The 14,452-nt window shown below is 42.8% G+C and overlaps 1 protein-coding gene across 12 annotated transcripts in view; it reads left to right on the forward strand.

Moving 5' to 3' along the window:
* The window catches only part of ripor3 (RIPOR family member 3), a 240,440-nt gene that overhangs the window by 89,981 nt on the left and 136,007 nt on the right, over positions 1 to 14,452 (forward strand). For 9 of the 12 annotated variants that reach the window (XM_068048189.1, XM_068048182.1, XM_068048180.1 and 6 more), the window contains one exon: positions 8,499 to 8,625. In XM_068048189.1, coding sequence (XP_067904290.1) covers positions 8,499 to 8,625 — 127 coding nt within the window. Of the gene's footprint in view, positions 1 to 8,286; positions 8,371 to 8,498; positions 8,626 to 8,755; positions 8,791 to 8,864; positions 8,960 to 14,452 lie in introns of those variants that run through there. The other 3 variants (XM_068048188.1, XM_068048190.1, XM_068048191.1) reach the window with 3 other exon arrangements.

Below are 14,452 nucleotides of genomic sequence, written 5' to 3' on the forward strand. Positions count from 1 at the left end.
AACAAAATTCCAAGTAATAGTTGAACCCCCAAGGTTAAGTGTTAAAAGCAAACAACTTTGTTTGTGTAAAGATTGGAACTGGTTCTTCTAAGTATGAAACTAACTGATACTGGCTGAAGCCAATGCAGCTGGAGCTACAGAACTTCAGGTCATTGCCACAATGTGCATCGTGTCAATTTATATGTCTGCAATCCAAGATATTGCTCTGCATGTAACAAGGATGTACATAATATATATTGAATTAAGAATTAATGGGGAAAGGAATAAAAAGAAAACAATTTCTATGAGTGGGCTGCCCTGAAAACTCTCAAAGATTCAGGACACTTACAGTGGTAGAAATGTTTCCCATGTGATGCGACCTCCAATACACTGTTATGTTTTTACCAAAGGTTTACTACTATTATTTTTATTATGAATCTACAAAAATTGCAGTGGGACTATTGAGAGAATGACATCCCTTTAACATTCCCCATGAAGTCACCACTCTAGTGGTTGGCCAGTCACTATCTTCAAAATTTCTTTACTGGGGACATTAGATTAAAGAAAAGAAAAATTTGCATTTATATCATGCCTTTCATGATCTCTGGATGCCCCAAAGCTCTTTACTGAAGTACTTTTGAAGTGTGGTCACTGTTACAATGTGGAAAACGTAGCAGCCAATATACAGACAGTAAGCTCCCACAAACAGCAAATGATATCGACCAGATTCGCTGTTTTTTTTAGTGGCGCTGATTGAGGGATAAATATTGGCCAGGACACTGGGGATAATTTCCCTGCTCTTATTCAAGATAGTGCTATACTTCATGTCCACCTAAGAGGCCAGACAGGACCTCACTGTCTCATCTGAAAGATTACACTTCCAACAGTGCAGCACTCCTTCAGTACGACCAAGAATATCAGCCTAGACTTTTGTGTTAAGTCTCTGAAGTAGGATATAAATCCACCACCTTCTGCCTTAAAGGTGATGAGTGAGTATTTCCCCTTTTTTTCTCTCTAAACTAGGGCGTTGGTTTAAGCTAAGAGCTGGGAAATTAAAAATTTCAATCTGGGTAAGTAAAACAGTAAGTGAATTCATAATAAGAGTATTAGCACAGAGCAGCTTCGCCTGAGTGCAGATTTCACCAGAGTGCAAGGGAATTTGACAAGTGTGGGAATTTGGGGAGCTGGGGGTAAGAGGTGCTGCTTGATATGTAATAAATAAACGTAAACAAACAGAGTTAATGTAGGACTGTGGGCTAAGTTACAGTAAAGACCTAGAGCATATAACTAAATGTAATAAATTAAACAAGGTCATTACCTAGATTAAAAACTATAAAATTGATTGATATTTCAAAACTTGAAAACATAATTAGTTAAATAAATACAATAGGGATGGCAGGGCAGGTGATGTGTTGCAACTGTAGCAAGTGGGAGCTGGTGGACACCAGTGTGATCCACAACAACTACATCTGCAGAAAGTGTCTGCAGCTTGAGGAACTTTGGTTCAGAGTTGATGAGCTGGAGTCCAAGTTTCAGACAGTGCAATATATCAGGGAGGGAGAAAGTTTCATGGACACTTTGTTCCAGGATACAGTCACAACACTTAGGTTAAGTACTTCAAATTTGGTCCGTGGTCAGGGACAGGAGGGTGTAAGTACGAGTGAGGATCCAGAAGGTAGCATTGGAGGAGTCTCAGCCCTTGCACTTCTCCAACTGGTACGAGGTTCTTGCAGCAGGGAGGCGGTGGCGTAGTGGTATTGTCACTGGACTAGTAACCCAGAGACCCAGGGTATTGCTCTGGGGGCATGGGTTCAAATTCCACCACAGCAGAAGGTGGAATTTGAATTCAATTAATAAATCTGGAATTAAAAAGCTAGTCTAATGATGGCCATGAAACCATTGTCGATTGTTGTAAAAACACATCTGGTTCACTAATGTCCATTAGGGAAGGAAATCTGCTGTCCTTACCTGGTCTGGCCTACATGTGGCTGCAGACCCACAGCAATGTGGTTGACTCTTACATGCCCTCTGAAATGGCCTAGCAAACCACTCAGTTGTATCTAGCTGCTACGAAGTCAATAAAAAGGAATGAAAAACACCCTTTCTAACAGCAATGTGGGTGTACCTACCCCACATGGACTGCAGCGGTTCATGAAGGCAGCTCACCACCACCACCTTCTCAAGGGCAATTAGGGATGGGCAATAAATGCTGGCCTGGCCAGTGACGCCCACATCCCATGAATGAATAAAAAAAAAAGCCTATGTGGGCGAGAGCAGGGACTGCAGGGAGGATGAGCAAATGGACCACACCACTGTGTACAGGGATCATTCAAGTTGGGGAGTAAAAAGAAATGTAGTAGTGGAAGGGGACAGTATAGTTAGGGGGATAAATACTGTTCTCCGTAGTCGCGAGTGTGAATTCCAAAGATTGTATTGCCTGCCCCTTGCCAGGGTCATCTCCTCGGGCTAGGGAGGAACTTGGAGTGGGAGGAGAAATGTCCAGTTGTCGTGGTCCACATAGGTACCAACAGCATAGGTAGGACTAAGAAATAGGTACAGCTGAGGGAGCATGAGCAGCTAGGGGCTAAATTAAGAAGCAGAACCACTAAATTAATAATCCCTGGATTACTATCTGAGCTACGAGCATACTGGCATAGGATCAATAAGATCAGAGAACTGAATGTGTGGCAAGATTGGTGTGGGATAAATGAGTTTCAATTCATGAGGCAAGAGCACCAGTAATGGGCAAAGTGGGAGCTGTTCCGTTGAGGCAGGCTGCACTTAAACTGTGCTGGGACCAGTGTCCTGGCAAATCGAATAACTAGGGCTGTAGATTGGCCTTTAAACTATGTAGTGGGGGGGAGAGGATTCAAGTGAGGGAAATTTAGAAAGTTAAAGAGAAAGGACAAGGCAATAGTGCAGGGTATGATATGGCTAATGATAAACAGAGCGTGACAGGAAGGGACAGAACGTACAAACATAAGAGTGCACCAGCAAAAAGGTCAGAGTAGGGGAAAATGGTAAAAAGGGAAAATGAAAAGTGCTTTATCAAAATACATATAGCAAGATAGATGAACTGATGCCACAAATGGAAATAAATGGGCATGATCTGATAGCCATTACAGAAACGTTGGGCTGGATTTTAAGGAGCCCTCGACATCAGGAACCGTGACTGGGTAAGGGGCCTGAAGATGGTCTTGGATGAGGCCCGCCATGGACCTCGTCAGGGGCCCGGCTCGATCCTCTCGGCAGCAGCAAGGGACAGTGTTGGCCCCCCTGTCACTCGGCAATGGGACCACAATCACCATATTCAAATTAATAAAATTAATTCATTTACATATACTTACCTCAGATCTTGAAGGCCCGCCGCAATCTTTGGTGTGGTGGCTGGCAGTCCTGCGCCTTTGGATCCCCGTCCAGGGAAATGATGCACCACACTGGTGGGGAGGAGGGAGGAGGTAAGTTTATCAGTGTGGGGGTTGGGTGGGGGGGAACAGGGTCAAATAAACATCATGGGTGTAGAGGATGGTGGGAAAGGGTTGCAATTTAAACTTTGTGTAGTTTGGGGGAGGGGAAGGTCAGATGTTAAAGGTAAGTGCTTTGGGGAGGAAAGGGCAAATAGTTAATGTGATTGTTATTGGGGGGGGGTGGGTGGGAGCGGGGCAAAAGAAATGTATTTATTTAATTTCATTGGATGTGTCTTTAAATATTTAAATAAGCCAGCAGGGCTGACTGCTCTTTAAAAATGGCGTCAGCTCCTGCGCACAGGCAGCTGATGCCATTGCCGGGGATGGACTTGTTGTTATCCCCGTGTGGCAACAGGCCCACCCGCTGCTGAGCAAATTCTGGTGGCGGTGGGATGAGGCCCTTAATTGGGCATTAATTGCCCACTTAAAGGCCTCAATTGACAGCGGGGTGAGAAGGCCATTCACAGGCCTTCCTGACCTGGATTTAATTTGGGTGGAGGACTCTAACTCTATGCCCCCTGGTTATGGACCCCTCAACCAAGGGGCATAGGGTCTTCCTATCCACTCTATCTAGACTCCATAATTTTATACACTACAATTAGGTCTCCTCTCAGCCTCCTCTGTTCCAAAAAAAAACACCCTAGCTCATCCAATCTTTCCTCGTAACTAAAATTCTCCAGTCCAGGCAACATCCTTGCAAATCTCCTCTGTACCCTCTCTAGTGCAATCACATCCTTCCTATTGTGCAGTGACCAGGATTGCATGCAGTACTCCAGCTGTGGCCTAACTATTGTATAATTTTATACAATTCCAACATAACCTCCCAGCTCTTATATTCTATGATAAAAGCAAAATACTGCGGATGCTGGAAATCTGAAATAAAAACAAGAAATGCTGGAAACACCCAGCAGGTCTGGCAGCATCTGTAGAGAGAGAAGCAGAGTTAACGTTTCAGGTCAGTGACCCTATACCTCGGCTAATAAAGGCAAGTATCCCATATGCCTTCTTGACCACCTTATCTATCTGTCCAGCCACCTTCAGGAATTTGTGGACTTGCACTCCAAGGTCCCTCTGTTCCTCTACACTTCTCAGTATCCTACCGTGTATTCCCTTGCATTGTTAGCCTTCCCCAAATGCATTACCTCACACTTCTCCGGATTGAACTCCATTTGCCACTGTTCCGTCCACCTGACTAGTTCATTGATATCTTCCTGCAGTTTGCAGCTTTCTTCTTCATTATCAACCACACAGTCAATTTTTGTATCATCTGCAAACTTCTTAATCGTACCCCCTACATTCAAGTCCAAATCATTTATATATATCAAAAAAGCAAGGGACCTAGTATTGAGCCCTCAGAACCCCACTGGAAACAGCCTTCCAATCAAAAAAACACCCATCGACCATTACCCTTTGCTTCCTGCCTCCTAGCCAATTTTGGATCCAACTTGCCACTTGGCTTTGGATCCTATGGGATTTTACTTTCGTGACTGGTCTGCCATATGGGACCTTATCAAAAGCCTTGCTAAAATCCATATAGACTGCATCAAATGCACTACCCTCATTGACCTTCCTTGTCACCTCCTCAAAAAATGTCATGTTAGTCATGTTCGTCAGATACTACCTTCCCTTAACAAATCTGTGCTGACTGCCTTGATTCATCGGTGTCTTTCTAAATGAAGATCTATCCTGTTGCTCAGAAATGTTTTCAATATTTTTTCCACCATCAAAGTTAGGCTGACTGGCCTGTAATTACTCGGCCTATCCCTATCTCCCTTTCTAAACAATGGTACAATGTTAGCTGTCCTCCAGTCCTCTGGCACCACAGCTGTAGCCAAAAAGGATTGGAAAATGATGGTTAGAGCCGCCATTATTTCTTTTCTTGCTTCCCTTAACAGCCAAGGATATATTTCATCCGGGCCTGGGTATTTATCTACTTTCGAAGACGTCAAACCCCTTAATACTTCCTCTCTCACTATGTTAATTTCATTTAAAATTTCACACTCCTGCTCCCTGATAGCAAAGTCTGTATCATCCTTTTCTGAAAACAGATGTATTCATCACGAACCATATCAACATCCTCCACCTCCACACATAGGTTGCCCTTATGGTCCCTAATAGGCACTACTCTTCCTTTAGTTATCCTCTTTATCTTTATGTATTAATTAAAAATCTTTGGGCTCTCCTTGATTTTATTTACCAGTATTTTTTCATGCCCTCTCTTTTCTTTCCTAATTTCCTTTTAATTTCACCCCTACACTTTTTATACTCCTTTCGGTTTACTGGACTATTGAGCGCTTGGTATCTGTCATAGGCTTCCCTTTTTTTCTTCATCTTCTCCTTTAAGCCCCTTGACGTCCAGGGGGCGCTGGATTTATTAGTCTCTCTTTTTCTTTCAGGGAATGTACTTGCTCTGAACCCTAGCTACCTGTTCCTTGAATGCCTCCCACTAATCTGGCACTGAATTACCTTCAAGTAGTTGTTTCCAGTCCACTTTAACCAAATCACATCTCAGCTTAGTAAAATTAGCTTTTTCCCAGTTGAGAACTTTTATTCGTGGTCTATCTTTATTCCTTTCCATAACTACCCTAAATCTAACTGAATTATGATTACTTCCACCATAGTGCTCCCCAACTGATAACCCCTTACTTCCCTAAAAGTAAGTCCAGAAGCCCCCCCCCCTCCCCTTTCTTGTTGGGCTTTCAATGTACTGGCTAAAAAAAAATTCTCCTGAATCCATTTTAAGAATTCTGCTCTGTCAGTGCCATTTACACTAATTCTATCCCAGTTAATATTAGGGTAGTTAAAACCCCGCACTATTACTACCCTATTGTTTTTGCACTTCTCAGAGATTTGCCTACATATTTGTTCTTCTATCTCCCACTGACTGTTTGGTGAGCAATAGTACACACCCAGAGGTGTGATCGTCCTTATTTTGTTCTTCAGTGTCATGGTCCTGTAGTTTTTTCGGAATATGCAGTTTGCCTTTAAGGCTTGCAAGGGATCAGTATTGCTTTAAGAGCCGGCAAGCCTTAGGAGTTATAGGAAGATGCATTTTTGTTGCCTTAGAAACAGCCATTTGGAGACTGTGATTCAAAGGGTGCATTCTCATTACCATAGATATAGCCACTGGGAGTGAGCCTAATGCGATACATTTGTTACAGTTCAGTTTTGAACTGGCTGTGAGTTGAAGACAGTTTGTCCTAACAGAACACACTGACAGAGACACAGAGGACACAGTCGTGGTGTCAGAGTCTGGAAAAAGCGCTCTCAACCATTTAAACTGAAGGAATAGGAATTTAGTCTGTTTAATTATTATCTCTCAAAATTCTAAAAGCATCAAGCCAAAACAGAGATCTCTGGTAATTTAAATTGAAGAACGGGAAGTGAGACTGGGACAATATTTTATCCCTCAAAAACTCTAAAGTCAGATTGATTCTGTTGCAAGTGTTTGCAAGTCGTTAATTGTTGAAATTCGCTGGAGAAGGAAAGCAACATTCTGTGATGACTTCGAGCAACATCCTGTGAGGACCTCAGCAACATTGGACTGTAAATTTGCAAGGACTCTAATTTTTTCTATTTTAAATGTTGCTAATATCTTCATCTTGGCCATGTAAGCTGCATGGAAGATGGCAGGATCCCCAAGGACACATTGTACAGCGAGCTCATCACTGGTATCAGACGCACCGGCCGTCCATGTCCCCGCTTTAAAGATGTCTGCAAATGTGACATGAAGTCCTGTTGCATTGATCACAAGTTGTGGGAGTCAGTTGCCAGTGATCGCCAGAGCTGGCGGACAGCCATAAAGGCGGGGTTAAAGAGTGGCGAGTCGAAGAGATATAGCTGTTGGCAGGAAAAAAGACAGAAGCACAAGGGGCGAGCCAACTGTGAAACGGCCCCGACAATCAATTTTATCTGCAGCGCCTGTGGAAGAGTCTGTCACTCTAGAATTGGCCTTTGTGGCCACTCCAGGCACTCTTCACAAACCACTGACCACCTCCAGGTGCTTACCATTGTCTCTCGAGACAAGGAGGTCAAAGAAGAAGAAGAAGAAGGAAGAATATCTTCATAGTGTTTAAGAATTTAGATCGTCTAACCAAAGAGTTAATTTGTTGATTTAAAGACACCTGGTTTGGTAAGCCTCATTCGGGGGGTTAATAGATGGTACAATTTGGTTGGGTCTTTCTTTAATTTGGAAAGTTTTTAAATGATATGTTAGCTGATCTGTGGAACCACGGAATTGGATTAACAGTGCGCTGGTCCCACCACAATCAGAATTGTATATTTTGATTGGTGACTTTGACAGGAGCAGTCGGTCGTAACATCAGTTCAATCCATATGGTCTCATTTGATGATCCCTCTACCATATCATCCCTATTCACAGCTATAATTGTTTCTTTAATCAATGCTGTGACCATCCCCACTCCTTTTTTATTCCTCTCTCTATGTTGTCTGAAAACATTGTAACCAGGAATGTTGAGCTATTATTCCTGCCCTTCTTTCAGCCAGGTCTCAGTAATAGCTATAAAATCATACTTCCACATGCCAATCTATGCTCTCAGCTCACCTGTCTTATTCCCTAGACTACTTGCATTGAAGTATACCCTTCAGAAATAGAAGCACAATGACAGGAAATGCCATTTATTTGGGTGTAATTAGTTTATGGAATTGCTCAACATTTCCGCATTAAGAAGCACCAATGTATATGAATCAATGCTACTTGTTTAATGAGGATATTGCATCTGTCAAAGCTCTGATGTTCCATGTGTTCTCGTCATGTTCATTTCTCTTTCTCATTCCACCTTCAGATTCTTCCCCGAAGTCACTGTTAAAATGCTGTACTGTGGAGAGTGAAGACATGCCTTTCTAACATTGGAACGAGCAGAAAGAGCATTTAAGAATGTTCAATTAATATGCAATTCTAAAAGTACAAGATTTTATTTAGATAACTTCCTTTTAAGTTTTACCAACTTCTTCCCCTACCCATGGCCCAAGGAATAGATCCTTTTTTGTGTGCTGCCTCATATCTGATGAATTTTTCTTACCTATCTATAGGAATTGTACCAAAACTCCTGGGAATAATGTCTGTGAAACTGCACTTTGCCTCTCCTGCTAATTCTAGTGGAGTCAACCGCAGCCGTTCATTTGCTGGCTTTAGTTCAATGCAACACAGAAGAACCCAGTAAGTATTATAGAGGCGTATAAAATAGCTTATGGAAATATGAATACATTATGTTCATTTATGTGATAGCTGATCAATTTTCTACGTGAATGAAAAAGAAAAATTAAATCAATTATTTTTCCATCCCAAGCAACGTAGATGGAGTCTCCTCCACCAGAAGTGCAGGTTGGTTTTGGTTCCATGGATTCCTTCACAGTGTTCATCAAATTTGCTGTACCATCAGCTCACAGGAAGCGCATCCCTATTGGAATGTCCTGATTCATGGCAGTGCCTCCTCCTCCTCCTGAGGTGTTATCCTCACCTCCATTGGGCAATCCACCCAGCAACTCAAATGGTGGGTGACAGTGCTTACCAAAGCAAGGAAGTGAGCTGGTGTCTTGCAGTCCTGGCTCTAAGGCTTCACTGATTTCTGAACAGGATTAAAGCCTCATGTCATTGAGTTGTTTTATTTATTTGTGCGCAAAATGTTAGATTGGTTGTTAGTCGCTTTAAAGAGTGTAATGCAGCTCATTTCACACTATATGAAAGATGATTGGGGCTATGCTATAACACAGGTGGCACATAAAAGGTTACTGCACAAGATAAGAGTTCACGGGATTGGGTGTAATACATTAGCATGGATAGAGGATTGGCTCACTCAAAGAAAACAGAAAGTTGGGATAAATATGTCTAAAGGAGGTGTGATTGGCAGGATCCTGAACAGCTGCCATCTGAAAGCAAAAGAAATAAGAGAGAAACAAGAGAGATAAATCAAACCAAGAAAAATTAAACAAAATGGGGCAGAGGTTACAACCTAAAATTGTTGAACTCAGTGTTGAATCCAGAAGGCTCTAAAGTGCCCAGTTGAAAGATGCATTGCCTGACAGTGTGATGGAGACAGATTCAATCATGGCTTTCAAAAGGGAATTGCGTAATTATCAGGAGAAACAATTTACAGAGCTATGGGGAAAAGGTAGGGAAGTAGGCCTAGCTAAGTTGCTCTTGCAGAGAGCTGGCACAGACACACTGGGCCAAATGGCCTCCTTCTGTGCTGTAACCATTTGATGATTCTATGATTCTATGAGATGCTGTTCCTTGAGTTTGCGTTGAGCTTCATTGGAACACTGCAGCAGGCCAAGGACAGAAAGGTCAAAGGGGAAGCAAGGTGGAGAATTAAAATGACTGGCACCTGGAAGCTCGGGATCATGCTTGCGGACTGAACGGAGGTGTTCTGCAAAGTGATCACCCCAAGGTCAAGGAGACCACATAGTGAGCAGTGAAAGCAGTCTACTAAATTGAAAGAAGTACAAGTAAATCACTGTTTCACTTGGATGGAGTGTTTCGGGCTTGGACAGTGAGAAGGGAGGAGGTAAAAGGGCAGGTGTTGCACCTCCTGTGCTTCAATGGAATGGTGCCATAAGAAAGAGAGGGGGTGTTGTTGGGGGTGACTGAGGAGTGGACCAGGATATTGTGGAGGGAATGGTCCCTTCAGAATGCTGAAAGGGGAGGGCACGATGTGTTTGGTGGTAGCATCATGGTGGAGGTGGCGAAAATGGCAGAGGATGATCCATTGAATACTGAGGCTGGTGTGGAAGGTGAGGACAAGGGGAAGGCGTGAAAGCAGAAGTGTGTGAAATAGAACGGCATAGTAAAGGGCCCCATCAACCACAGTGGGAGGAATCCTCAGTTGAGGAAAAAGGAAGACATCGGAAGTGCTAGTATGGAAGGTTGCATCATCTGAACAGAAGAGAGGGAGACAGAGAAATTGAGAGAATGTAATACAGTCCTTACAGGAAGCAGGGTGTTAGGAAGTGTAGCCCGGGTAGTTGTGGAAGTCAGTGGACTTCTTGTGAATATTGGTTCATAGGCTATCCACAGAAAGCAGTTGAGGCCAAAACATTGTATGTTTTCAAGAAGCAGTTAGATATAGCTCTTGCGGCGAAAGGGATCAAAGGATATGGGGGGAAAGTGGGAACAGGTTACTGAGTTGGATGATCAGCCATGATCATAATGAATGGCGGGGCAGGTTCGAAGGGCTGAATGGCCTACTCCTGCTCCTTTTTTTCTATGTTTCTAAATGGAGTCAGAGATATCAAGGAAGGGAAGAGAAGAGTCGGAGGTAGACCATGTTAAGGCAAGAGAAGGTTGGAAGTTGGAAGCAAAGTCAATGAAATTTTCCTGTTCAGGGCGAGAGCAGGAAACAGCACCATACAGTCATCATTGTACCGGAAAATCAGGTGGGGAGGGAACCTGAGTCGGACTGGAATAAAGAATGCTCCACATATCCCACAAAAAAGCAGGCATAGCTAGAACCCATGCAGATACTGAGGGCAATATCTTTTATTTGGAGGAAGTGAGTAGAGTTGAAGGAGATTCTTGGTGGTTTGGTTTATCTCTCTTGTTGTTCTGTAATTTCATTTGGACATAAATGTAGGGGGCATGATCAAGAAGTTTGCAGATGACACAACGATTGGTCATGTGGTAGATAGCAAGGAGGATAGCTGTAGGCAGCAGGAAGATATTGATGGTCTGGTCAGATGGGCAGAAAATTGGCAAATGGAATTCAACCTGGAGAAGTGTGAGGTGTTGCATTTGGGGAGGTCAAACAAGGCAAAGGAATGCATGATTAATGGGAAAATACTGAGAAGTGTAGAGGAAGTGATGGACCTTGGAGTGAATGTCCACAGATCCCTGAAGGTAGCAGGACAGGTCAATAAAATAGTTAAGAAGGCATATGGAATCCTTTCCTTTATTGGCCGAGGTATAGAATATAAGAGCAGGTAGATAATACTGGAACTGTATAGCTCATTGGTTAGGCCACAATTTGAGTACTGTGTGCAGTTCCGGTCACCTCATTACAGAAAGGATGTAATTTCAATGAGAGGGTACAGAGGAGATTGACGAGGCTGTTGCCAGGACTGGAAAAATGCAGCTAGTAGGAAAGATTGGATAGGCTGGGGTTGTTCTCCTTGGAACAGAGAAGACTGAGGGGAGATCTGATTGAAATGTACAAAATTTTGAGGGGCCTGGTTAGAGTGGAGGTGAAGGGTCTATTCACCTTAGCAGAGAGGTCAGTGACAAGGGGGCATAGATGTAAAATGATTGGTAGAAAAATTAGAGGGGAGATGAGGAAAAACTTTTTCACCCAGAGAATGGTGGGGGTCTGGAACTCACTGCATGAAAGGGTAGTTGAGGCAGAAACCCTCAACTCATTCAATAGGAGTCTGGATATGGACCTCAAGTGCCATAATCTGCAGGGCTACGGACCAAATACTGGAAGGTGAGATTAGAATAGGTGGATCGTTTTTTGGCCGGCACAGACACGATGGGCCAAGTGGCCTCTTTCTGCGCCTTACACTTTCTATGATTCTATGAGAAGTTGTTCAATGTGAGAACAAGTTCAGTCATGCAGAGGAGGGTGTTGGTGAATGGGGACTGGTTGGGCCTCCGTTCAAGGAAGAAGTGGAGAGCTCTCAGACTGTCCTGGTGGAGGATGGAGGTGTAGAGGGATTGGAAGTCCATGGTGAAAAGAAGATGGTTAGGGCCAGTAAACTGGAAACTGTTAATGTGTCAGAGGACTTTGGAAGAATCATGGATGTAAGTGAGAAGAGACTGGACAAGGGAAGAAAAAAATAGAGTCATGATTGGAAAGATTGCGGCAGTAATAGACTGAAATGATGGGTCAACAAGGGCAATCCTGTTTGTGGAATTTCGGAAGAAGGTATAAGCAGGTTCGGGGTTGGGGGATGATAAGATTGGAGGCCGTGGAGGAAAGATCTCCAGAGATGATGAGGTCACTAACAGTCCAGGAAACAACGGCTTGATGTTCAGTGGTGGGGTCATGGTCCAGGGCTAGGTAGGAGGGAGGGTTGGCATTCAGCCTCTGCTAGTTAGTGATCAGTACGCCAGCCAACAACAGCACTACTCTTATCAGCAAGTTTGATGACAATGTTAGAGTTGGACCTGAGAGGACGGAATGCTGCAAGTTTAGAGGGAGATAGGTTAGAGTGAGTGAGGGGAGCTGTCACAAACATGAAACGTTAACTCTGTTTCTTTCCAAAGATGCTGCCAGACCTACTGAGTATTTCCAGCATTTCCTGTTTTTATTAATGTCGAGCTTGTTGATCTACCCAGCAAACAGTTAGTTTGTGCAATATACACTGTTATGATCCCTATGAGATCACAAACCAAAAGAATCCAATCTGCTGACAAATTTAGAAAAACAAACTGACAAGATTTCACTTTTATAAATTTTACTTTAACAGTCAAATCAAAACCAACATAAATTAAACATGAACTAACAGTTAAATTATAGTCGATGTATATATTGCTTAAAGATTACACATTAACTAGCAGATGCAACAAAGACAGATCTCACGAGTCTTTTGGGCAGTGCTCACATCAAAGATAGACCAGTTACAGCCACAAATTCCTTCAGATCTTTGAACTTTTCAAGTCGATCCCCAGATCCCATCTTCCAAGATGCACACACACAGGTGATGCCTTCCTGTTGATAGTGAGTGTTACAGGCTTCCCTTCAATGTTTTGGGCCTGTCGCATCTTGAATGTCCTCGGTTCTGAACATGACTGTCTTGATGGTGTGGTTCCAAGAGTAACTCTTTAAGGCACCAAAAACAGTCGGAGCAACTTGTATTTGCCTAGGGCCAGCTCCCAGAAAATCAGGCCCCAATCACAGCAGCTTGTCTTGTTCTTAAAACACCAATTATCTGTTTTCTTCAACACTGCTGTCTGTAATCTTGTAAATTGAAACTTGAGCTCCTGTCACATGTCTCTGGCCAAACCTCTGATCATATGACTGTTTGTTTTAACTGGTCCTAACCAGTCCGTCTTTCTCAGGACTCTGAAGCTTTCAGTTTCTTTTTCCAATAAAGGACTGTCTCAGAAAAATACAAGCTTTGAATCTAAAGTTAGTGCACCTAGCAGTATATTCAACAGGTCAACTGTTCAAATAACAGTCTGCACACGCAGACTCCATCACAATACTACATTGATTTCTTAGAAGAAAATTAATCTATCGTGATTGCATTGTGAAGGGTTGGCATCTGAGAAGCCATTGCAATGCTACTACACAATAACATTACACAATCCTGATATGCTTACTGGCCTACATTGGCTCTTGGTCTGACAACACCTCAAATTTAAAGTTCTTGTCTTTGTCTTCAAATTCCTTCCTGGTCTCACTCCTCTCTATCTCTGTAACATCCTTTAGCCCTAACAACCCTCAAAAATCTCTACATTCCTCCAATTCTGGCCTTTTGTGCATTCCCAGTTTCCATCGTCCCGTCATTGGTGACCCGTGCCTTCAGTTGCTTAGGCTTGAATCTCTGAAATTCCCTCCCTGAATATGTCTGCCTCTATTCCTCTCTTCCCCTTAAAGATGCTCCTTAAAGTCTACCTCCTTGACCAAAATTTTTGTTCAGCTGTCCTAATATTTCTTTGGTTTGGTGGAAAATTTTGCATGATGATCACTCCTGTTAAGCACTTTGAAAGGTTTCACTATGTTAAAGATGCAATATAAATATAGTAATAAATATAAATGCAAGTTTTTGTTGTTGAGAAAGGAAATACTTTTTCAGTTGCAAAGTTAAAGAGGCTATTCTGGCATATCAACCTTTTTGAGGATTAATCAGGATTGGCAGTGGTCAAGTGTAGTGGTTTATCACAAGTGGAAAGTGGTTGTGATACACCATGCAGTAGTAAGACTCCTTTTGAATATATACATTTTCCACTGCAAATATCATGGTATTTATACCTCGCTTGTGGAGATGTGAGGGAGCAGCATCCAGTCCAGTAATGAAATTCGAGAAATTTTCATAATTTTTTCAAG

This window comes from Heterodontus francisci, chromosome 16, assembly GCF_036365525.1.
Source record: "Heterodontus francisci isolate sHetFra1 chromosome 16, sHetFra1.hap1, whole genome shotgun sequence".
NCBI lineage: Eukaryota > Metazoa > Chordata > Chondrichthyes > Heterodontiformes > Heterodontidae > Heterodontus > Heterodontus francisci.